The sequence below is a fragment of the Camelus dromedarius genome, chromosome 36 (genome assembly GCF_036321535.1).
Source record: "Camelus dromedarius isolate mCamDro1 chromosome 36, mCamDro1.pat, whole genome shotgun sequence".
Lineage (NCBI taxonomy): Eukaryota > Metazoa > Chordata > Mammalia > Artiodactyla > Camelidae > Camelus > Camelus dromedarius.
The window spans coordinates 10360676-10386022 of NC_087471.1; the positions used below are offsets into that span (position 1 = coordinate 10360676).

Here is a 25347-nt window from a genome sequence, read left to right on the forward strand (position 1 = left end):
AGAGTCTGCCCCAGCACACCCCATATGCAATGGCAGAAAAGGAAGGTAAATGTCATTAAAAGTTTCCATCAAGAAAAGAGAATAATGGGAAACCCGTTGCCCCGTGGAAATACTCTGCAACAGAACCAGTGAGGGCTCTTGGCCTTGGCCATGGTCTTCACTCCTTGGTTAACCAGCCTGGCCAGTTGCTTCACCCTCTGGGAGAATCTCCCTCAAACATCTTCCCCATTGCTCTCCCCTCTGCCTCATCCATTATTCCCCTGGCTCCACCTCAGAACAGAGTTTGGGAGGATGACTTTCCATAGACATTTCCAGCCCTTAGGGCCCACCTCCTGCTTGTTTGGTTTGGAGGCTCAGGAATACTTTTAGGGCTTTAAGAATTTAAGCAGAGCTGTTTCCTGTACCCAAGGCAAAGCCAGGATGCAGAAAGCAGGGGGTCAAGATGCCACTCGCCATGAAGAAGTGAGGCAGGAGCCAGGTCCTGGTGGGATGAGGAGTCGGTGAGGAAGTGAAGATGGCAAATGGGGAGCAAATTTTTATGGAGACAAATCCTTGATTGTGGAAGGAAGGAGAGAAGTGGGGCTTGGGTTAGAAGGATGTGTGGGATGGGCGCCCAGGGCCATGTGTGTGTGTTTACAGGTTGCAGGGGGGAGGCTGGAGAGATAGGAAAGGGCTCCAGGTCCCCGTGCAGGTGTTGGGAGTGAGACCCAGAGCCAGCTGGAGAGGAGGGGCGGGGGAAAGGGGCCTGGGAGACCACCTCGCAGCGGGTCACCGTGACCTCACAAAGCAGGCACGCCCAGCCCAGCGTTCCTGAAGCTCTGAGTCCGTCCTGGCCAGGTCTCCTAGCAACTGGATGCAGGGGCCATGGCACTCCTAACACCCCAGGGAGTGAAAAGAGTCTTCCAATTTCAGGTGATGAGAACATGTGGCTTTTCAAAGGAAGTTTGCTAGGATGGGTCTAAGAGTGAAGCGTGTGTGAGGAGGGCCTCCTCTGAGGGACCCCTGGACAGCACCCCTGTCCCAGCACACCACCTCTTGAGGCCCGCCACTGCTGTGTGCCGGGGGGATGCTAGGCCAAAGTCTGCCCAGCCCTTGGAGCTTGGGGGCTATTTTCCGGGCCTGCAGGGACAGCCCCTGATGCAGCAGAGCCCATGTGCAGGGACAGAGGTGGCGGACTGGAGGCCCTGTGCCTGCCTCCTCTCCAAGGAGGGCCTGGGAGGCCCCTGGGCTGGTCACAGGGCGCCACCTTCACCAGGAGCTGCAGGACCCTGTGAGCCCTCTGGGATTGTATCCCAGCGTGTGCAGGGAGTGCTTGTGTGTGGTTGTGTGTGTGGCGGGGGGAGGGCCGTGTCTTTAGAGCAAAGACAGAGGTAGATTTTGTTGGCTCCTCAGAACCATCTCTGAGGCTGAAATGCATGAGAAGGTGGGCACCTGTCAAGGGATGAGAATCCAACCTGCAGGGCCTGGGCCCGGGCCTCTGAGCTGGCTCCTTCCAGAGCAGGGCGTCCACAGAGTCCACCGGGCTCTGCAGCAGCCCTCGGGCCGGGGGCCCCAGGCCAGCTGTGCGCACAGGTCGGCCCCTGACCCACAGCCACGAGCTGCTGGGCGAGCACCGGGGAGGCTGCCTCTGGCTGGGGCCTCCCTCCCGGGCCTGGGACGCACGCTTTCACCACCTTCCATGGACCTTCCAGCCAGCTGTCCCATCGGATGCCGACCTAGGGATCTATGAGGGATGCAGGGAAGGGGAGAGGAGTCCCTGGGGGCTGAGGACAGGGCCCCGGGCCTCCCTCTGGTTCCACATCTGCCATCAGCTCCCCTTTCCTGGGCCTTCTCTCACCCCAGGGTAGCAAGATTCCTGTGTTCAGTGGGTCTTCACTTCATGCCACACCTTTTCTTACCCCCTCACTTAAAGGCACTTGATTATCCTACATCCATTGGCGACCTCTAAGAACCTTTCTGGACGGGAGTGGCAAACTCTCAAGTAAAATGATTTCTTACTTATAGAGAGAAATAAAAGGCATCCTGACCAGTCTCTACCCTCTAGCTTCACCAAGCAAGATACGTCTCTTCTGCTAAAGTATTGCCTCACTGAGCCTCTTCTCGGTCAGTCACTTACTCTTTAGTATGAATTTCATTATCAGATCAATTTCTCTGCAGCAGTAAGTTGGGAGTACTCTCCGAGGGAAGTCAAATTTTATTTTAGGGAAGAGGGAAAAAGGACCATAATTCAGGACTTGAGGCCTGCTGGAGGTATACAACCCCAGCATGAGGACTCCCAGAGGAAGGAGCAGGGCCAGAAAGGAAAGCACGCTCCTGGGAAGGTGAGGGAAGGTTGTGCCCATGCATACCCACGTTCCCAGTCACTCTTCAGGATGGTGGGGAGCCCAGGTGGGGCCCCCTGTAGTGTACTGTCCAGAGACGATGGCATCTCGATTCCCCAGTCTCACCCTCCACCCCTTCACGCCACGCCCTGCAGAAACCAGAAGGTCGGGAGCACCTGAGGAGCCTGCTGAACTGGGAAGAGTTTGACGAACTCAGAGACGCCCGCAGAAGCATCCTGCTGGACACCCTCTATGACAGCATCATCTTCGCTGCGGGCAAAGGCTTCCCGTGGGTGGAGGTGGCCAAGGTGGTCAAATTCACAGAAGAGCTGCTCAAGGAAACCAAAGGTACGGGGCATCCAGGGCAGTGTCGGTGAGGCTTAGGGAGGGCACACAGCCCCAGGAGCCCTCGGAGGAGCCTGGAGCCCCTCCTTTCTTTCTCTGGCATTCAGCCTCCGCACATGCTCATAAACAGGGTTTCCGTCCAGACTATCTGGAAAATGGAGCGAACAGAACGTCCTTGCTAAGTCCTGTCCTCGATCTCCCTGGCTGAAAATCTTGTACCACTCCAAGCTGTTCACAAAGCAGCTGAGGGGGGTTGATTTTCAGTCATTTACACTTTAGTATGAACTTCATCATCTGATTCATACCTCTGAGAGTCGACTCAGAGGGAAGTCAATTTTTGTTTGGAGAAGAGAGAAGAGGGACCATAATTTAGAGTTTTTGTTTTATTTCTGCTTGACATAGATCAACCGTGTCACTATTCTTCTTAAAACCCTTTATTGACTTTCTACTGTACTCCTGAGAGATTGCAAATTGTTCCCAGTATCAGGGTTTGCTCTGCTGAGTATCTTGCGGGGAGCCTCTACAGGCATCAGCTTGCTGGCAGGGATGGGGGAACTGCAGTCAGGTGAGCTCATAAAAGGAGCATTTCTCCCAGGCCTACCCTCTGCCAGGCTTCAGGAGAGCATCACTCCCTGTGACCCATGGCATGAGGGGACATGGCCACATTTGTCCACCCCTTGAGCTGTGAGATGCAGATTCATTCATTAAGCAAATATACGGAGCAGCCCTTCAATGCCACCATCATAGAAATACTCAGCCAAGAATCATCAGTATGTGTTAGAACCAGTGGGTGAATGCTTGATGAGAAATGGGATACTTACCTCCTTCCTAAGACCCTCCCCCCAACATCCTTACTGATCACAAAGGGGAAGAGAGTACTTTCAGTGAGGGAGTCTAGCAGACACCCCCTTAGTATTCGACCCACTGGGGAGAGGACACACTGAGAATACTGTGCCACTTGGTGCAGAAGAAGCCAGCATCCTTCTGTGATGGTTTAGCAAAGACTCAGAGCCTGACCTCATCACGAGAAAACTTCCAGTTAAAGGAACTAAACAAAGTCCCTCTCCTTTAAGATTCAGGAGCATTAAGTTCATGGGAAGCAAGGAAGGACAGAGGGAGCTTTCCATTCGATGTCGTCCCACGAGTTGATTTTCGCTTTTGTTGCCTTTACTTTTGGTGTCATATCCAAAAAAATCAGTGTTAAGATTGACATCAAGGAGTGTTCCCCCTGTTGCCTTCTAGGAGTTTCATGGTTTCAGGCTGTACTATTTTTCAATAGAGCTTGTTCTTAAGAGTGGTTTTAAGTTCACAGCAAAATAGAGCAGAAGATACAGAGATTTCCTACAGAAACCCTGCCTCTGCACACTCACAGCCTCCGCCATCACCAACATCCCCCTCCACAGAGTGGTACACCTGTCACAATCGATGAATCTACATCGATACATGGCTATCACCCAAAGTCCACAGCTTACATTAAGGTTCGTGCTTGGAGTTACACATTCAATGGGTTTTGACAAATGTGTAATGACGTGTATCCACCAATGAAGTATCCTCCAGAATAGTTTCAACATAGAAATGCTCCGTGTTCCACCTATTCATCCCCTTCTCCATCCTCAGCTCCTGGTCACCACTGATCTTTTTACTGTCTCCGTAGTTTTGCCTTTTCCAGAAAGTCATGCCGTTGGAATCATACAGTACGTAGCCTTTTCCAGGTTGGCTTCTCTCACTAGTAATGTGCATTTCAGTTTCCTGCATGTCTTTACATGGCTTAACGGCTCATTTCTTTTTAGGGCTGAATGATGTTCCATTGTCTGGATGTACTAGTTTATGTATCCATTCACCTACTGAAGGACATCTTGGTTGCTTCCAAGTTTGGGCAATTATAAATAAAGCTGCAATAAATATCGGTGTGCAACTTTGTGTGTGGACATAAGTTTTCACCTCCTTAGGTAAATAGCAAGTAGCATGATTGCTGGATCGTAAGGTAAGAGTATGTTTAGTTTTTCTGAGAAACTGTTAAACTGTCTTCCAAAGTGGCTGCACTGTTTTGCATTCCCTCCAACAAAGAATGAGAGTTCCTGCTGCTCCTCGTCCTTGCCAGCAGTTGGTATTGTCAGTGTTCTGCGTTTTGGCCATTCCGATAGGTATCTTGTAGTATGTCATTACTATAATTTACATTTCCCTGGTGACATATGATGTGAAGCATCTTCCCATAAGCTTTTTTGCCATCTGTACATCTTTGTTGACATGACTGTGAAGATCTTTGCCCTTTTTTCAATTGGGTTGTTTTCTTACTGCTGAATTTTGAGTTCTTTGTATGTTTGGATCCCAGCCCCTGATCAGATACACCTTTTGCAAATATTTCCTCCCAGTCTGTGGCTTCTCTTCTCATTCTCTTGACATTGTCCTTTGCAGAGCAGAAGTTCTTAATTTTAATAAAATCCAGGTCATCAGTTCTTCTTGCATGAATCACGCTTTTGGTGTTGCATATAAAAAATCATTGCCAAATCCAAGGTCATCTAGAACTTCTCCTATGTCATAGGCTAGAAGTTTAATAGTTTGTATTTTATATTGAGATCTGTGTTCCATTTTGAGTCAATTAGTGTGAAGGGTGTAAGATCTGTGTCTAGATTAACTTTGTTTTTTGCACGTGGATTCGGGTTGATCCAGCACAATTTCTTTATTGCATCACCTTTGCTCCTTTGTCAAAGGTCAGTCACCTGTATTTTCAGGAGTCTCTATTCTGTTCCATTGGTCTATCTGTTGTTTTCCCAGTGTCACACTGCCTTATGTACTTTTGGGGAAACTTTTCTGTATTTCTTTATTTTGAAATTGTGGCATTTCAAACATATGTGGCACACTTGAGGTCCTCCACTGGCCTTCTGACCAAGATCTTAAACAGGTGCCCAGCAAACAGGACACACAATGCCTTGTCCCCGATGCATGATGTCCCCATCTCTGATGCACCCAGAACTCACCCACCAGTCCTATCAGCACCTCAGCGTCCATTCTCAGCACCTTTCGCCATCTCCTCTTCCACCGTCCTTTCTAACCAACCTCCATCTTTTGAATAGTCTACTGCTTTCAAATTTTGTATTTCTGCACCCATTCACCAAACGGCACTGTGATTTTTTTCAGACACAAATAAAATCCCATCACTCCTCGGCTTCAAGCCATTCAGTGTCCCTTTTACACATCTTAGGTGCACTTGCACCAGATTTTTTTGTTTTGTTTTGTTTTTACTTTCTTGAGCTGCCCAGGAACCCTTCCACATCTCCCCTCCAGGCCAGCATTCCCACCTAGTGGTCCCAGCCTGAAGGCTTGAGCAAGACATGGCATTATCACGGGCTGGTTTCAGAGATCCTTGGGAAATTTCATCCCACCCCAGACACCCCCAGAAATCCCCTGACCCCGCCCCCGGGCCTCCCTGGCATCCCTCTGGGTCCCGCTCCCCGCTGCTCACAGCAGCGCCTGGGTACCAAAGTTCAGCCCTGCCATCTGAGCTCTGCAGTGGCTCGTGGCCAGAACAAACACTGACGAGCGGGGAGAAGAATGTCAACCCCAAGCAGGTGGGAACTCGGGCTCTTTCAAGTTTCCATCAGAGCCTTTGACTGGCTGAGCCCTCGAGAAACAGTCAGTGATGATGCAAACCCAAATTCAAACCGGGGAGATTAAATCGCATGACACTTTCAGGGTTTATGGTCATCGCAGACCTCACCGACAGTCTGTCTCGTAGACTTTTACAACCTTAGAGTTGTCAAGAGACTTGGTGATCAGAAAGCTTAACTCCCTCTACTGTGAGGACTCTCTTCAACCAGCTGGTGAGGTTTTCCCAGCCTTTGCTGGCACCCTTCAAGTAATGGGGAGCTCCTTCCTTCTGAGGCATTGCATTCCTTTGTACAATCAGTCTCACTATTAGGAATTCTTCCTTATCCGTAGCTACACCTCCCTGCTGCACCTTTTACTCTCATGCCCAAAGTCTGTCCTCTGAAGCAGTATGCTAGCCCTGCAGGTGCTGCATGGCTGTATACACTGGGATGGTTGTGTCTTCACGTTTACAGTAGACATCCCCAGAACCTTTTATCATTCTTAATATGCCATCATTTCCATAGACCCCTCCACCCCACCTCACCTCCTCTGCCCCCAGCTTGCTGCCCTTCCCTGGGCATACTTGTGTTTGTCGATATCATTCTTAAAATATGGCATCCAGATCCAAACACAATACCACCTGCAATCTGATCAATGAAGTGATAAGGAATTTTATCACCTCCCTTGTGCTGGTGAAGATGCTCCTGTTTATATAGCCTATGGGAGCATCTGCTTTATCAGCATCAATGTCACATTGATTCATACTGGGCAGGCAGTCCGTCATCCCTACTTTCCCATGTTTCCCATCCTGCCCTTGCACATATCGATTTTGAATGTCCACGTGGGACTTGACAGTCATTCCCACTGACTGCCAACATTGGCCCATCTTTTTTTCCTCATGGCATCTTTTAAATCTTGATCCTGGGACATCCAGCTTATAAGATCATCCTCTTACTTTTAAATCGTCTCCAAGTTTGTGAAACACGGTTGGTACAAACATCAAGTAGGAACAAGCTCTGGGGTGGGCTCCCTATGCCTGAAACTCGACTTGCTGGAAACAGAATCCATCTGGAGGCTCAGAGCCCAGAGAGAAGACTCAAACCCTAGTTCAGTCCCTTACAGGACGTGTGGTCCTAGGCAGCTGCACTGCCTCCGAGCCTCTGCTCACTCGTCTGGAGAATGGGGAACCCAGAGCAGCACTCCGGAGGACTGTTTTCAGGGTTATTAAGATAAAGCCCACAGCACGGCGCTGGTGCCTAGTCAGCGCTCGGTGAGGGCTGACGCTTATTTTCAGGAGGGACTATGGGGACAAAGACCCGGAGGCGTGACAGGCAGAGAGATGGTTCGGAGATGGCCTGATCGAGTGTGGCTGGGCGCGCTTCATGAAGAATCCACTTTGCATCAGCCTGCAGATGTACAGGAGTCACCTCGGCTCCCTCTCAACAGCAGAGGCTGTCCCGAGGCCCTTTCTCCTCAGCTACATCACAAGGAGCGGGGCAGGATGACGTGCTGGCAGTGAGGGGCCTGGTGCTTCAGCCGGAGGTCAAGCAAGCTGCAGACTCATCGCCGAAGTGGGGGCGCAAGAGAGGTGGCCGATGACACTGTCTGGGCTCTGCTCCTGGGGAACTGACCTGCTGTGAGGGCCATGCCAGGCTGGTGCCAGGCTTGGAGGGCGCAGACAGTGGGGTGCAGTGGGGGCCCCCACAGGTGGAGAGCCACACCAGAACCCAGCCTCCTGAGCTGGGCCCTGCCTCGGTGCCGTCAGGATGACACCTGCTGCTCCAGAAGATGGCTGGGCTGGCCCAGACGCTGCCCCACGGAGCCGTGTCCACGCTGCCACCCAGAAATCTGTCACATGGACCCTCACAAGAGCGTGAATGAGCTCATCGATCCTCGGAGGCGGGGATGGGGGGGATTTCAGCAGGTGCCTCCTCCCTCCCCGGGGACGCTCCCCTTCACTCTGCAGTCAGCTCCAGGCTCAGGCTGGGCCTGGGTAAGGCCACGTTGCAGAGTGATTAGGCACTAGATTCTGCAGTCAGGAGACCTGGGTTCAAGTCCTGCCTCCATCACTTACTACTGTGTCACCTTGAAGACATCACCTCTCTGAGCCTTTGGTTCCTTATCTCTTTAATGAGGGCCATAACAGTTCCAACTCATGGGGCAGCTGGAAAAGCTCACGAGACAGGGCCTGCAGAGTGTACCAGACTGACAGGCACAGGGGAAGTGCTCGGCAGAGGTCAGCTTCCATCACGCGTGGAGGTGAGGCACAGGGGGCTGCACTGCAGAGGCTTGTGGTCCAGGGCCAGGGGTTGCTGCCTGCTGCCCCCCAGGGGCTCACTCTCTGTACCATTTCTTACCTCCCCCTAGCAATGCAGGCAGGACCGCAGACAGGTTCAGGTCGTGGGCCTGCAGAATGGAGGTCCAGACAACCTCTAGCCTGGCACCTAATGCGGCTGCCCGCCCTCGGGCACACAGGGGAGGAGACTCGGCTGCGCGGCACGAGGAGGTGTCTCTGGACCACCCTTGTTAGGGGACCCAGGCTGGAGGGGGCAGGAGGAGTTCACAAAGACAGCAGATCAGATTCCAAACGAGCTCTAGCCTTCTCATCTCCTGTCGCTGCCCTTTTCCCAGGCACATATCCCACCTGTCACAGGTTGTAGGGTGTGGCAGGCAAACAGCTGGGGGTCCCACTGGCTGGCCGCTCACATTCGAGCTTCCATTCAGGCTAAAGTCCACTCTGGGCTGTCACTCTTCTCGGAAGGTCGCTTCTCCAGGGGTTTTTCTGTTTAAGTTAATCTTGGGCTAGTGATGGCAGAGTTTTGTTTGCACACTAGATAACAGAGTTGGCCGACAGCCTTTAAGGAGGGTCCTGTTTGCACAACAGTGATTCAGAGCTCAGCGGGGTTGGCCACCAGCTCAGCTTATCTCCCGGCCAGATCGGGCTGCAGTACCAGTGGGGAGGGGGGCCTTTATTCAAAAGCAGAAGCTGATTCTGTCCTGGCAAATGGCTTACCAGGATGTTCTGGTCTCAGCTCTCGGCCAGAAGAAAGAGTCCTCCCTCCTCTGCCAGCCTCCGGGAAGCCCCTGGCCGATCCCATCCTGCTGTGTCCTTGGAGCCGAGGGTGAAGCCATCAGTCTCAGCGCAGAGGGCCAGGCCGCTGCCAGCTCTGTCCTGGCGAGAGGAAATCATAGGAAGAAGCAGATCTGGCATAGCCAGATTGGAGAGGAGAGAGATGCTGGGGCATCTGGGGACGTCGGGGAGCAGCAGAAATTCAGGGTGCTCAGGAGGCCCCACATTTCCTATCTCCAGCTGGCACTTTGCAGAAGGGGACAGGGAGCGGGAAGCAGCCTCCCCCATCACAGGCTCCCCTCAGTGGGGAGCTGAGGGCCGGAGGCACGTGACTCAGCAGAGATGCTTGCCCCAGGCCCATGACCACCTGCCCATCTGTTCCAACCATCACTTCAGCCACTTTGCCACTTCTGCCTCTTTTCATCACCAGCACCTGGCCGGCACTGGCCTCTCTCCGGTGCTCCACCTGGACATCTGGACTTTCCTGCGGGCCTGGTCCCTAAATCCTGGGGCTGGGGGCCCTGATGACCGGTCAGTGGAGGCACGAAGCGACCGGGCAAGTGTCCAGTGAGGTGCGTCACAGCCCTGGTATCTGCAGTTCCACCCATGGCCCCTCCTGATTCTCCAGGAAATGTCATCCAGGCAGCTGGAGGACAGAAGGCAGCCACCCCACCACCACCACCCGCCACAGCCTGGGGCTGCCGGGAGGTGATGACTGCCCCAAGATCCCCACATAAACTCTCCCAGGGAGCTCATGGCCATGCCCAGGGTCCACACGGCCAGCTGCTCGGAATCTGCCCACGTTGGGGAGCCTCCAGAGATTCAGGACCAGTGCTGCAGGGAGCAGGTGCCTTTCCATCTTCCTGAAACTTTGCCCCTCCCGCAGCTTTCTCCCGGGCAGCCCAGACCCCACGGCCCTCAGTCTAAAGCTGGAGGAGAGGCTTTTGGAGGCAACTTTGCTGATGGTGAGAGGAAGTTTCCACAGAAGCCACTGACTGAGATCTCAGGAGCACACTTCTTGGAGCAAAGGCACAGCCATCATCCCAGAGACACCTCCCTGAGTGTATTCGCCTGCTCAGGCTGCTACAACAAAGTACCCCGGCCTGGGCGGCTTCCACAATGGACATTTATTTTCTCATGTTCTGGAGGCTGGGGGCCTAAGATCAAGGTGCGAGCAGGGTTGGTTTCTTCCAAGGCCTCTCTCCTTGGCTGGTGGGTGGCCGTCTTTTCACCACACACCCCACATGGCTTTTCTTCTGCGTGTGTCGGTCCTAATCTCCTCTTATAAAGACATCCGTCATATCAGATTAGGGCCACACACGACCTCATTTAACCTTAATTACCTCTGTAAAGACCCTGTCTCCAAGTACAGTCACATTCTGAGGTCCTGGGGGTTAGGACCTCAACATATGAATGAGGGGGGTGGGTAGCACTGTTGATTTAGCCCATAATAGTGAGTGAGGTCACAGCTCATCAGGTGAGGCTGGGCCAGTCGCTGGTCATAGAAACCTTCCCCAGCCTTCCCCTGCAGCCACACCTGCTGCAGAGGGAGGAACAGAGATCCTGGCATTTTCGCCCGTAGCATCTGTAAGCCTCGCTGTGACTTAGCATCATAAGCATTGTTTTAAAGATGAAGGAACTGAGGCCCAGAGAGTTTGAGTAACTGGTACCAGAAAGAAACTCCAGTAAGTGGAGTCGGAATTTGAACCCAGGTCTGTGTGACAGCAGAGCGCACCCCCCACCCCCCAACCTCCAGCCATGAGACCTTCCAACTTGACCAGAGGGATCTTACTCGGGGCACATGAGGACCGGAGCAGCACAGAGCCCCGGGAGAGCGTCCAGCAGGGAGTGGAATGAGGCTGCTGGCAGGCAGGGCAGCTGGGCACCTGGAAATAAGTGGCACACCTGGGGGCTGGGCTCCTAACTGAGTCACCTGGAGTTACTCACAGCATGAACCTGGATCCCGGCCCCCAGCAGGATGGCCCCGACTCAGTAGTGGTGCAGAGCCAGCCGAGAGGGTAAGCTGTGCCCATCAGCTGATGTGTTCTGGCCGAGATGCGCCACCGTGTGTGGGTGGATGTTACTGGTGCCCTCGGGACCAGCCCTCTGGCCCTTCAGAGTGACCACTTGCCCTACCTCTAACTTCCCACGTCCTTCCTCGGTTGGCTGGACGTGTTAGTCGGTCTCTGAGTCCCCCAACATCAGAGGGGACAGGGGACGGGTATGAAGTAGCCAATTTTAGTCTCGGTCCAGTGCCCTGTCCCTGAGACAGTGGGACTATGCAATCATTTTTATCTCGGAGATGATAATGAAGATGCCAAGTCAGAGGCCACTCACCAATCTTGAGACAGCTGCAGGAGGCGCCCACGGCATCCGAGATGTGGCTCTGGGGACGGTCAACTCCATGGAAATCACCATAGCTTCTTAGAGTCGAAGGGACCCAAGAGGTCACTCGATCCAAGCTCCCCTCACGCCTACCCCCATCTCACACACGTTAGTCAGGAATTCTCTCCCTTCTCCTCCTCACTCTTCTGCTAATAAAGCTCTTGCTTCTAGAAAGTTCTTCCCACTACTGATCTGAAATCTGTCTCTTTGATCTGCCTGATGGCTCCTGTTCTGACTTCTGAACCCTTCCCAAGTCAGCTTCACCCTGCCCACTCACTCAGCCATTCTCCAGCAAGCACTGCCAGAGCCTGATGGCAGCGGGTGGAGAAGAGGGGATGTCCACTCAGCAGTCAGGGTGCACAAGCTCTCTGCCTAGATCACCTCATTTAATGTTCACAGCAAGCTCAGCTGGGTGGGTACTACTGTCCCCATTTCAAGATGACACAACCGAGGTTCCGAGAGGTTAGGTAATTTGCAAATCATCCCACAGTAAAAAGCAAAACCATCATTAACTTTGAGATCACCTGGCCTTAGAATCTGTCCTTCTGCCAAAGCTCTTCAGCATTAGCCAACTTCTTGAGGAGTGTGGGTGAGGGTCAGTGAGGGGTGCATGTGTCAAGCAGACAAGGCAGGGGGCCCACCATGGGCAAAGAGAAGAGCTTGAGCAAAAGCCCATGACAATCTTAATTACCTGGTCCCGTGTCTGCCCTTTGAGTCCCAGAAACATGAACAGGGAGGAAATCTCTAAAAGGACAACAAAATTTTGCTAAATCCTAATGTGTGGGTAGGTTTTTCCTTTAATATGGCTATTGGTTAATCTTAAAAACAAACACAAAAAACCTAGTGAATGGGAAAAACAGTAGGTGACTGACTCAAAAAATTTAACATAGAATTACCACATGATCCAGCAATTCCACTGCTGGGTATTTACTCAGAAGAAATGAAAGCAGGTACTTGAACAGATATCTGAGCACCCGCGTTCATAGCAGCACTACTCACAATGGCCAAAAGATGGACGCAACCCTCCAACAGATGGCTGGATAAACAAAAGGTAGTCTACCCATACACTGGAGTATTACTCAGCCTTAAACAGGAAGAAAATTCTGTTGCAAGCTGCAATGTTGATGAACCTTAAGGACATCTGCCAGGTGAAGGAAGCCAGTTACACAAAGACAAATGCTGGATGATTCCACTGATGTGAGGTCCAGAGGGTGGTCAAGTTCATAGAGACAGAGAGTAGACTGCGAGTTGCTAGGGGCTGGGGGAGGGGAAAGGGGGAGCTGGTGTTTCATGGATACAGAGTTTCAGTTTGGGAAAATGAAGAAGTCCTGGAAACGGAAGAGGGCTCTGGGTGCATGACAATGCAGACGTACTTAATGCCACTGAACTGTACACTTAAAAATGGTTAAAATGGCAAATTTTATGCCATGCATATTTTAGCACAATAAAAATTAAAATACAAAAATTAAAAGTCCTAGTGGAAGTCCTGTAATTCCATATCTTCCGTTCACGCCTCAAAAATCCTTCAGTAGCTGAGGTCTACTTGCTTTGGAGTTGGAGAGTCCTGATTTCGCATAGGGCCACTGAACCTCAGTTTTCTCATTTGTTAAATGGCAGCAATTACCTGTATTATAGGCTAATTGTGACCAATTAAATAAATTGATGGATAATTAAAATGATTTACAACTGTAAAGCAGCACACCAGCGACGGCTGAGCACTGGGCAACGACTACATATCCAGAGCTTTCTGGAAAGATCCTTTGGAATCAGGAAATCTGGTCCATTCTAGCAGGTTCCTGCCACTGAGGAGCTCACAGTAGACGGGAGAGCAGAGAATGCTCCAGAGATGTGGGGCTGGGGGTAAGGGGGCTATGAACTGTTGAGTCACTCACTAAATGGTCTGACCGGAAGGGCTGCCCCTTCCTCTACCCTCTGCATCCCCGTAACAGGGGTCAGCCAACACTCAGTCAGCCTCTGCCCTCAGCAGCCAGTGTGCCCAGGAAAGAAAGCGCATCGGTATCCCGTGCCCCGCCCCCAGCAAAGTGGAGAGAGCCGCCAGGTGAGGACTTAGGAGGGACTGGACTCAGGAAACCCAGTCTGTAGGATACATTGCCCTAGGAGCAGACAGGGTCCTCCGGAAAGCCAGGTTTATCCCAGAACAGCTCACAGCGCCCGGGGAGTTGCAATGCCAGGAGAACCTTCACGATGCAATGATGATGACTACATGATCTATTGCTTGCCACTGAGTGCCTCGCGCTGTGGGAAGCTCCATCACATGCCTGCATCTAACCCTAGGGGGGCAGACACCTTCATTGCCTCCATTTTACAGATGGGAACGCTAATGTCTAGAGAGGCAAAATAACTTGTGCCAGCGATTGTTACTAAGAAGCGGAAGCAAGCTGTGAGCCCGCATCTGTCTGGACTCCCAGTCTGTGCTCTTACACGGCACAGCCACACCAAGCCGTGAGGAACGGCCCCAGCACCAAGGCCATCTTCGGGCCAGGGGCTTCCCTATCTCCCTGGGGGCCTCCATGCAACCATGAGCAGTGGCTGAGAGCAGAGCACGAGGCCGGCAGACGCGGCACTACCAGATCCTTGACACCGCAGCTGCCGTGCTCGCTGGGCAGCAGCCTCTGACATCCAGGCAAGACCCTCCCCCAGTGAAAAGATTACTACTCGCTGAAGGCTCAGGTGGCTAGCAAATTTTAGCAATAAAAGATTTTTAAGGTATGTACATTGTTTTTTAGACATAGTGCTACTGCACACTTAGTAGACACCAGTGTTGTGTAAACATAACTTTTATACATACTGAGAAACCAAAAAAATTGGGGTGACTCCCTTTATTGCAATATTCGCTTTATTGCAGTGGTCTGGAATGGAACCCACCATACCTCCAAGGTCTGCCTGTATTGGCCTCATGGCAGAGGCTCAACCATATTTGGCCATTTGCTATTTTGGCCTATTAGCATATTTTCCTGAGCTCATTAGCATATTCAGTTTCCCTGGATCCAACACGTGTTCAAGGTCATTCATTTCTATGTAAGGCCTACTGCAGAACAACGGTTGGAAAACTGTGACCTGGGAGTTGGGGCCCCTTCCAGTGTCCATCTCCAGGGTCTACAAGGAGAGCCCACGCCGCTTGGACCTGGATCAGGTCCGGCTGGGGTTGAAATCCTGGCTCTGCCACGCACCAGCTGTGTGCCCTGGGGCAATTCCCTTGACCTCTTTGAGCCTCAGTTTCTCTTCAGGGTGAAGTGGGGATGGTGGCTACACCTGCTCACATTGCTGGGAGGATTTGGGTGGAGCCTGAGGTGACCCAGGGCAAGCCGGCACAGTGGGAGCTCCCTGAAAGACAGTCTCCCCGGCCCCAAAGAAAACACGCCCCTCATCTGAGCCGTCACTGTCCCTGGCACCTCGGGGTGGATGGGTTGGGCAGAACCTTTTCAAGAGCAGAAAGGAGGTGGAGGGCAGCGTTCAAGACTCAGGAGTGGGGCGGCGGGGCTGGTCCGCGCTTTCCTCGGCTTCCCACCATGCCGGGTGCCCTGGTAGGCGCTCAGGTATTTGGAAGGGTAACCCTGATTCGGTTCCGCCCCTCGCAGCCAAGGCGGGGGCAACCAAACTGGTTTGTCGGGGGGCGCCAGTGACACCTGGATCCTCCCCCTCACGCCCACCCAGGGGGAGCAGCCCCTTTTCAGCTTTCCCAACCCCGCCGGGAGGTGCCCATCCCCTCGCCCCCGCCCAGCCCCAGATTCCGCGGTGAAGGGCGGGTGGAGGGCGCCCGGAGCGCCCAGACCAGGCCCGGTGCCTTTTCGCCCTGATTCCGGAGCGTCTGGCGCTGTCGCCCCGCCCACGCTCGTCCCCCGCCCGCCGCCCTCCTCCTCTCCAGTGAGCTCCGCAGGTGCTGGCCTCCAGGCCCTTGGGGACTGTCTTCAGGAAGTTCCCAGCAGCCAATGCAAATGAAGGCCCCTCCCTGTTATTGAGGAGCAACTTGCAGGTACGGATCTGTCTGCCTGTCAGCCAGAGGCTTCTCTCCGAGACTTAATCCTGGGCTTTCTGAGTCATCAGGGACTTCTCAACCCGGGGCAGATGGAGGGTGGTCTGGGGGCCAAGTTAGGGTGTCTCATGAGCCAGCTTGGGATCATCTTTGCTGAAAACCAGAACGGGTCCAAAAAGTGTCTAAGGGCTGCAAGTTTGAATTCAGCCTGTGGGTACCTCCCTGTTGAGCTGGGACAAGGTCCACACTTGGGTCTTATGGCTGAGGCTGCGGCCATGCTCGTAGGAGCAGATCCACCAGGGTGATGGGCCGCTGGGATAGCTGTGCGTGTTGGCCGAGGGTGCTCGGCACCACGGGGCCCATGGACTTCTTGGTTCAATCTGGCTCCGTGCGTGGTTGGGAGCACCGAGAGGAGAAGACCAGGGCTGGCCCGGCCAAACAAGGCAGTCATGGCTGCCCACAGCTGGAGGGGGCAGGGGACCCCCCGCCCCACGCCTGCCAGGCCAGCGGGGAAGAGGAGCAGTGTGTCTTCCAGCCAGTTCAGCTCCATGGAAGCAAGAGACATTTCCACGATTCACATCACCAAGTTCACATACAGATGCCTCCACTCTGATCAGAAACTGATGACTTCACTCTGCTGCCCACCCGCTGGGACCCCTTCGCTGGCCGTCTCTGCCGTCCTCCACGCAGGAGCATGCCCAGTGCCCACTGGTCCCCGTGACCCAGATGGGAAACTAAGAACCAATTGGAAACTGAGAACCAATTAGAAACTGGGGGGAAAGTGCACTGCTCTGCAGAAGCAGCGTCTCCACCTGGTATTTTCATTATCATTTCCATGAGGAGCTGTTGTATTTATTAATTTTTCTGTGTGTGATCCCCTCAGCATTACTAAGAAATAACTAACAAATAAAAATGGTCAATTTGTCAATAATTGAAAAATAAATAAGGTGCACCACATGACGTTTCGATGTACGTACACACTTACAGAGTGAAATGACCCCCGTGTCCACCGTCCACATGGCCCCCACTTCTCCTTGCAGGGAGGACCTTTAAGATCTACTCTCGCAGCGCATTTCAAACACACACTGCAGTACTGTTCGCTGTAGGCATGTGCTCTGTGGTTGATCTCCAGAGCTTACTGGTCCTGCATAATCGGGGCTTCTCTACCTCTTGATCAACAGTTCCCTGTGACCTCCACGCCTCAGCCATCAGCAACCACTGTTCTACTCTCTGCTTTGAAGAGTCCTCCCTTTTTTTTAGATTCCACATACAATTGAAATCACACAGTATTTGTCTTTCTGGGTCTTGCTTATTTCAATTAGCACCATGTCCTCCAGGTTCATCCATGTTGTGGCAAATGACAGGATTTCCTTCTTTTTGTGAAGGCTGAATAGTATTCCATTTTGTGTGTGTATCACAATTTCTTTAACCACTCATCCATCGACAGACAGGTTGGCTGTTTCCATATCTTGGCTATTGTAAACAATGAGCCATGAACACAGGTTGCAGATATCCCTTCAAGAGCCTAATTTCATTTCTTTGGGTGTAAGTAGGGTTGCTGGATCCTTTTGAGAAGCCATTTTTAAACTGTTTTCCCTAATTTCCAACCCCTATCAAATTTTAACATCATGGATTTTCTGTATGTCTGTTACATGCTGTATGCATACCTGCTTTATACATATAAAGCTCACTGTCTGTTCAATGCAAGGTTAAAGATGACTAAATAACATTTTTAAGTTAAATAAAAATTGAGAAGCTATCAACGTCTAACTTAACAGTACTTTCTAAGTAGCTTTTAATGTGACTTGTGTAAATTGTAATTGTCAAATGACAAGTGCAAAGAAGCAATTTACATAAATACATAATGATAAGAGGAATGGAATCAAATCTTAAAATGTCTTTCAAAACTGTCATTTTTTTTCTGGCAAAAAAACAACTGACAAAGTTAATTTCTTAAACATTATTTTCAGTAAATGTAACTTTCAACTTTTGCTTAAAATGGCAAAGTAACCAGTTGATGGGGGTTGTGGGAAGGGTGGTCGGGGAGGCCCCTGTGAGAAGGTGGTGCCCATGGGCATGAGGGCAATTAGGCTGAGGGTTGGCACAAAGGCGTGTGCGGCGCGGTGGAGAATAGTGGGCGGCAGGTGCCAGGAGCAGAGGGAGGGGGGAAGAGGAGGAACTAAGTCAGAAGGAAGGGATGGGTGGACCCCCAAATGACTTTTGCAGCGTGAGGGATGGACTGGCAGCCTGCAGAGGTTTTTTTACAGAGGAGGACAATAACCTGACTCATGTTGTAAAAGAGATACTGTTTTAACAACACTTTCAGGCTGAAGACCACATTCCTCCCATAGCGGTTTGTGAGGCTCTGCACCACCTGGCTCCTCCAGAACCAGAGGGTCTCACCAGCTGTTCTCTAGCCTGCCAACCCTTCAACACCCAGCCTTTCAGTTCCTCAAATGGGCCACGCATTCTCCAACCGCAGGGCCTTTGCACATACTGTTTCCTCTACCTGCTTCATTTTTTTCCATCTCTCTTTGCCCAGTGAGTCCTCTGACACGGCCCATCTCAGCTCCTGCACCACTTCCTCGGGGAACTGCTCCCTGACTTCCCTGAGAAAGTCACTTCTTCCTACTATGCGCCCGCCCAGCCCTGTGTAGCCCTGAGCAGAGTCATACTGTCCATGTGTTTCCCCCAAGCCCTTCACCGCCTCCCTGAAACCCACATGAGTTTTTGACACATGGAAGGAGGAGCCCCTAAAAAATACCTGTTGAATGGATAAATGAACAGCTCCATCAGTGCACTTAATTTATTATCAGAATGGGTTCCTTTACTCACCAGATACCTATCAGCTCCCACTGAGCACAGAATCCTGGGCTGGGGGCTGAGGAATAAAGAAGGGATATCATTTGTTCAACTGTCTCCTCTCCCACAGATTGGAAGCTCTCTGAGGGCAGGGGTCACATCAGACGTAAATGTCCCATAGTATCATAGTCTATTGGTGGCCCCACCACTCCTCCAGTGTCCCCAGGAAGAGCCTGGGAGTTGCACAGGCCTCAGTCACACTCCACATCTGGCCATCAGTCCTGCAGCTCCAATCTGCCCCGTCTGCCCACACCTGCTCGCCTGGTTCTCGCAGGCCCTAGCAGCTCCGTCCCGACTGGGTCATAGTCGCCCCACAGGCCACCACGTGACCGTCAGTGGGATCAAGCTCACAGCAAGCATAACCACGTCCGCCAGCTGCCGGCAACCCTGGCAGGCCCCACACTATCGGAAGTACAAAGCCCTGGCTCCCGAACAGCATTCAAGGTCCTCCTGCTGTCTTCCGCCCACCTCTCCGCTCCATGCTTGCCACTCTCTGTCTCCACCTTTCGGTGCCAACAACAACAAACTCGGTCTTGTTCCCCCCCAGTGCCATGTGGCTTCTTGCCCCTCTGGTCTCGCTCAGGTGGTGCCCATGAAGTCCTTCCCCCACCATCTTTGCTTTCTCAGTTCCACTCAGCTTCCAAGACGGAGCTCATGCATCACTTTCTCCAAGACATAAAGGCCTTCTCTCAACTCAGCCTTCCTCATCACCCCCTGTTCCTCTTCACATATGTGTCAACAGCTGCTTGTGTCTCTCTCCTGTGAGATCTCTGAGAGTACAGGATGCGTCTAATAAGACACATCATAGTATTGCTAGAACCTGGCATAGTGCCTAGTAATTAATAGGCCCTCGGTAACAGTTTGATCAATTAGTCTTGGATGGATGGAAGATGAATGGGTGGATGGAGAGATGGATGGATGGTTGAATGAATGGATGGATAATGGATGGATGGATAGATGGATGGATGAATGGATGGATGATGGATGGATGGGTGAACAAGCCAATGGAGATGGAAAGCCAGATGGAAAGATGTGGCCAGGAGAAACTTTGCTCCCAGCACAGAAACAAACGTTTCTTTTCCTGCAGCATTTGTTGATTACCACTTTGCAGCAGGCTCTGTGCAAGGCACTTGGACGTGTCTTCCCATTTGACCCCCCTAACCATCCTATGAAGTAAATAAAATTATCTCCCATTTTACATTTGAGGGGAACAGAGGCCCAAGAGTGCCAGCTAGGAAGGCACAGAGCTGGCAGTCCTCCAGACCAGTGCCCTCCCCCACAGTGTCCCCACCCTGGGACAGAGCTCTCTCCCAGACCTCTGAGCCCACTGACTTGCCCTGAAAGGAGGTGACAGCACAGCCCGCCTACCTCTAATTCTGCACAATGGAGGGGCCTCCCTCCTCCCCTCCCCCAGGAGACTGAAGCCTAAATCCCGGTGACCCTTCCCAGCCCATTCTAAGGAGGCTCAAGGCGGAGCAGAGCTCCAAGTACTAATGTTCCTCTAAGAGCCCGATGCCTCCATCCTCTCAGTACGCTCAGAGATTCAAGGTAAATACACCCACGCAGAGCCAAAAGCGAGGCACCAAAGTGAACGTAGACTCGGGGGTGGGGAGGGTTTGAAGAACAACTCTGCATTGGGCTGGGCTCCTCGCTCCTAAAGGCGCATGGAGGCCTCTGGTTGGGGAGGGGGAGACTCCACCAGGGTCCCGTTGGGGGGCGCACCCAGGGGAGACAAGGACGGGGATCTGCAGGCAGGCTGGCCTCCACCCCCGGAGGAGAGCCAGGCTCTCCGTCTGCAATGTTTGGTCTCCGTCCTCAGTAGACAGAAATGTGGAGTCCCCCAAAGCACATGACCTGGTGGTCACCTGGCCCAAAGTCCCACTCTACAGCAGTGACACTGAGTAGGGAACGGGAGAGACTTCACAGTCATCTCGAGGATGGCATCTGTGTGTGGACACAGGTCTCCTCACACCGGGGCCAGGTTCCTTCTCTGTCTCTTGTCCCGCCCTCTCCCTGCCTGACGTCTGTTCACAGGGCAGGCACCTCATTCAGCCACAGCCCTTTACTGAATCACCCCTGTCTTTAGACCCAGTCATATGCTGGGGAGAGTCCTGTCCTCCGACCACACTCCTACCCTGAGATTCCGATGGAGTTGCAGGCAAGAGGTGTGAAAGCGAGGAGGTGGGAGAAGGCAATTTATCCTCCGAAGAGTGTTGCCCAGGGCTACCCTCGCAGCCCATCTCTGCCTGGTCGGAACAATATTTGCCTAACTCTGTGACCGGCGTTTCCGGTATAATGCCTCTGCCTTCCCAGTCATCTCATGCTCCATTCGTATCAGAATCCCTCGTTTACACCCTCATCTCCTTCCCAAAGGATATGAAGTGGAAACAACATAAAGCCCAGCTGCACTAAGTCTTTAAAAGACAAGTTAGGGGGGTGGGTGTTGCTCAGTGGTAGAGTGTGTGCTTAGCATGCACGGGGTCCTGGGTTCAATCCCCAGTACCTCCATGAAAAATAAAGTTTTTTTAAAAATAAAAATATTTTTAAAAATTAAAAAAAAGAGTTAAATGTCAAAATAGAGGTAAGGAGTGGGGTAATCATAGAAAGAAAAAAGTGGGATAAATGTGCATAAAATTACCTCGGAGCCTCCTGGAAGCCAAGGTAAAAGGGGAAATGAGACACACCCCCAGAGCTTTCAAGAATAAATGGTGGTCTAGGATAGCTGGTAGTACATGGGCCCTGGGGTCCGAGACTACACTGATCAGCCATCAGTGCAGCTTTGCCCCGGTTCACATGGAGGCCTGGCCCCTCTGTGTCCACAGGCTGCTCCATCACTGAGGCTGTGATGACCCTGGGGAACAAGCTCAGAGACTATCAGGGGCAGTTCAACACCAGCCACCTGCTGGCCCTGTGCGACTACTTCCACAACACCTTCCTCCGCCACTACAGACTCTACCAGTATGTCCTGGGCCAGGACCAGGATGTCAACCTGACCGTCACTCACCTGGAGGTGTGTGTGCCTCCTCAGCCCCTCCCGCTGGCCGAGGGCAAGGACAGGGACGTCTGGAAGCATGAGCAGCAGGTGGCGGAGCTCAGCCTGGGCGAGGAGCAGAAGCGCACCAACATGCTGCTCCTGAAGGAGGGGGACGTGGTGAGGGATGCGGCTTCGGCGTCTCGCTGCGCCTGGAGCAGGAGCACCTGCTGCAGAGGACGCTTTCAGAGGGGCCGGTGCGACACGGCCAGGCTCTGAAGAGAGAGGTGAGGGGGGGCTGGCGAGGTGGGAGGAGGCTCACCTGCCATGCTCAAACGTCCCTTCCTACCAAAAGAATGTCCAGGAGGGACCCTGTTGTCTGCACACGTGGGAGGGGATGGGGGGACAGGCACTAGTGTCAGCCTCAGGCTTTGCACGCACGTTTCATGAGACATCCCTGAGAGGTGCGATTCGTGTCCTCATTTTAGTGACGACGCAACTGAGGCTCAGAGACGTTCATCGACTCGCCCAAGATCCCCGAGCTAGCACGTGGTCGGGGTTCCATTTGGACTGTGGTCTGGCTGACCCCAAAGCCCGAGGTCTTCCTACTGCAGATTCCACTGAAAAAGCCCAAGCGCGAGGTCCTAGGCTCAGTCCCCAGTCCCCAGGCTCACAATCACCGTGGATTCTCTCAGTGCCTTTTGCCTGCCTGCAAAGCCAGTGTCCGTGGGGGCTGGGGGTTGGGGGTTTGAAAGGAGGGCCATGGGGGACAGACAGCTCAACGTGGGTGATGCCATGAGGTGGGTGAGGGGTGGAGCTAGTGGCCTAGGGAGAACCTGGCAGAGTCCGCCCGACTTGTTTAGGTCTAAGAAGCTGGCTGCCCTCTGGGCTGGTCTTAAGGACCCCTGGGGCTCCTGGAGCCAGAGTCCCCAACACCAGCTCTTCCATAAATGGTGACTAGTGTGGTCCCAAGGCAGCCGACATCTTCAGGGCCTGGCAGTGTCTAAATTCACTTTGCAACTGTACACAGGCACTGATATCACCACTGTTGCCTGCCTTTGAACACAGAGACAAGTATGCCTGTGCACATGTGTGCAGGTGCTGGGGGGTTAGGGCTGGGGGTTGGGGGGAGAGTCGCAGGGACTGTGTTCCAAAAACATTTTGGTTTCTGAATTGTCAGCAAAGAGTGAATGGCCTGGGACAGATCCCTTTAAATATATGGAAAACATTGGGGAAATCTCTGAACAACAGTTAACAGAATGAATGAATAAGTCTCCCAGATAAATTGCATATTGGGCTGCCATGTAATCTTTGTCAATTAAGACGTCCGGGGGGCACCCCACAGAGCACAAGGGGCTTGCCTCCCCCCACTTCAAGGGACCTCCCTAGATACACGGGCTAAGCCGTGATGGAAGGGGCTGCCCCCCTCCTGCTCCCCCGCAGTGCTCCTCTCCCCTGCTCCTCCCAGTGGGCCTCCGTTACTTTGCTCCTGGTCCCTGCCAGTTGGAGCTCGTAGGCTAGGGTCCACTCCACTGTGTGCCCCCGATGGTGTGCCTGAGCTGGGGGACACTCACACCACCGGATGAATAGAGTGCACCTTCTCGGAGCACAATCGTCTCCAAGGATCTAGAGGAAGAGCATTATTTTTATATAAAAACAATCAAGGAGACATTCTAGGGCAAATGTAAGATTTTGCATGAGATTTTAAGTTAAAATGTGAGATCTCAAAAAAAAAAGAAAAATGACTTCTGGGCAACCAGATACTCCCTGACACCCCCAGAACAAGCATGAACTCTCCTCTGCTGGTTGCCTGTCTGGGCAGGGAACCCGGAGCAACAGTTACATGGTCCATGGCTCCAGGATTCCATGACGCCCTAATCCTGATTGGGACGACAGAGAGGGGCTCCTGTTTAACGTGGCACGTGGTGGCTGGGTCTCCATTCTTCCCAAGGCTGGCTGGCTGGGGGAGACACCCACTCTCCGAGCAACTTCCCCGTCCCCTCCGATGAAGCCTGCCACAGAACTTTGAGATGTGAGAATGAGATGAGGGCAGAAGAGGAAAGAAGGGGGTGGGTATCCAGATGGAGCTTACACTGGCCAGAAAGGAGGGGATATGGGACTGGCTTCTGCGCCCAGAACAATGTTAGTAATAAATGACACACTCAAATGGGGTGATTGCCACAGTAGGCCTGAAGGGAGGAGGGAAGAAGCAATCACAGGAACCCCAAAGAGAGAGCTATAGGGGAGGGCCACGGGACGGGAGGTATGGCTGCAGGTGGGGGGCCACACCACTACCAACCCCTAGCTGGCCAGCGGGAAGGTAAGAGACTCCATCTTCTCCCCACCCTCAGGCCTCCTGCCAGTGCCTCCCATTGGCTGAACTCAGCCGGAAGCCACAGGTCAAGGTAGCCTGTGGAGGTGAGGAGGGTGGGGTATAGCTCAGTGGTAGAGCACTTGCTTAGCATGCCCAAGGTCCTGGGTTCAATCCCCGGTACCGCCATTAAAAATTAAACAAACAAACAAAGCAAACAAAAAAAAAGCCAGCTGATGCAGCCCTTTAAAAGTCAGCCTCCCAGGGCACAGGGTGGGGTGGAGACGGATGGAGAGGAGGTCTCGGGGCGGTGGGGTGGGGCATGGATGGGAGGTCCCAGCTCCAAGAAAGGCGGTGGCTGTGTGGAGAACTGGACCCGGTGATGGGAGTCTCTCTGCAGATGGCGCAGCCCTTTTCCAGAGCCCTGTTCACCCGCCACGTTCTGCTTCTTCCAGGAGTTAGGAGACCTCATCAACAAGGCCATCCACATCCAGGTCAAGTGCCTGAGGGAGCTGCTGCAGTACGAGATACAGGTCACCTTTGATATTTTGGACCTGAAACTTCAGAAGAAGATACTCAACCTCAACGCTCCCATCCCTCTCCCACTCCCAACCACCAGCCCGCCAGGCCAGGATGCATCTCCTAAGTTGCACAAAGCAAACAAAGGAAAGAAAGCAAAAGCGAAGAAGAAGTAGAAAGCCCCTGGTGTCCACTGTCTAGGATTCTGACCGAGGAAGAGCCAGTGGCGATTAGGAAAGTAGTGTGCGATACGCTCGGCGCCCAACAGATCAGAGATTTTCAGCGATTAAAAGAAACCAAAACAACACACATCATATTTTCTCTGTCTTCTTCCTGGAAACCATCTTTCACCACCTGCAAATCCACCCACGTGGATTTTCCCTGCATCGCGGGAGGCGGCTGTCCTGTAAGCACAGGCAAACATCCCTGTCGGCTAAGCCTGAGCTTCCACGCTGAGGACAGAGTGGCCCCCCAGTGGGGATCAGCAGGTGAGAAGGAGGGTGAGACCCGACACCAGGAAGGACTTGTAGCCAACACAGTGGAGAGAACACCGGGACCCTCCTTCCTTCCCGAGGTTTGTACAATGGGATCGAGCGTGTGCAGCCAGCCACGCCTGCCGGGCCTCCTGGAGGGGGCAGAGCCCAGGCTGCTGGAAAGCCCTTCCTTCTATGAGAATCCACACTGTTTAGATTGAGGCAGGGGAGCAGGCGCTATCCGAGAGGTCAGAGACCTGGCTTTGATCAGCCCTGCCGCTGGTCAGCTGTGTGACCTTGCCTGAGTCCCTTCTGTCTCTGAGCCCCAGCTCTCCCTCCTGTCAAGTGGGGAGTTGCTGGCTAGTGTGTAAGGCCCCTCTCCCACGCTAACATCCTAAGGGAGAGACAAAGCAAAGTTGGCCAGCCCGTCTTGCAGGGGTTCCAGCTCCAAGGAGATTGAGCACCTACTCAAAGCCACACAGCAAGGCAATGAAAGAATCAGGACTAG

The 25347-nt window shown here is 52.8% G+C and overlaps 1 protein-coding gene across 1 annotated transcript; it reads left to right on the plus strand.

The window, feature by feature from the left end:
- Positions 1–843: 843 nt before the first annotated feature.
- Positions 844–24542, plus strand: C36H8orf74 (chromosome 36 C8orf74 homolog). The gene is made up of 5 exons (XM_031442124.2): positions 844–912; positions 2477–2669; positions 21388–21708; positions 21741–21823; positions 24303–24542. Exons 1-5 carry the CDS (start codon positions 865–867, stop codon positions 24540–24542), a joined length of 885 nt encoding a protein of 294 aa, XP_031297984.1. The 5' UTR covers positions 844–864.
- Positions 24543–25347: the final 805 nt, after the last annotated feature.

Coding starts and splice junctions, on each gene's coding strand:
- C36H8orf74 (XM_031442124.2), top strand. CDS start 865: ATGGCACTCCTAACACCCCAGGGAGTGAAAAGAGTCTTCCAATTTCAG. Junction 913..2,476: donor AAAGAGTCTTCCAATTTCAG/GTGATGAGAACA, acceptor CACGCCCTGCAG/AAACCAGAAGGTCGGGAGCA. Junction 21,709..21,740: donor CATGCTGCTCCTGAAGGAGG/GGGACGTGGTGA, acceptor GCTTCGGCGTCT/CGCTGCGCCTGGAGCAGGAG.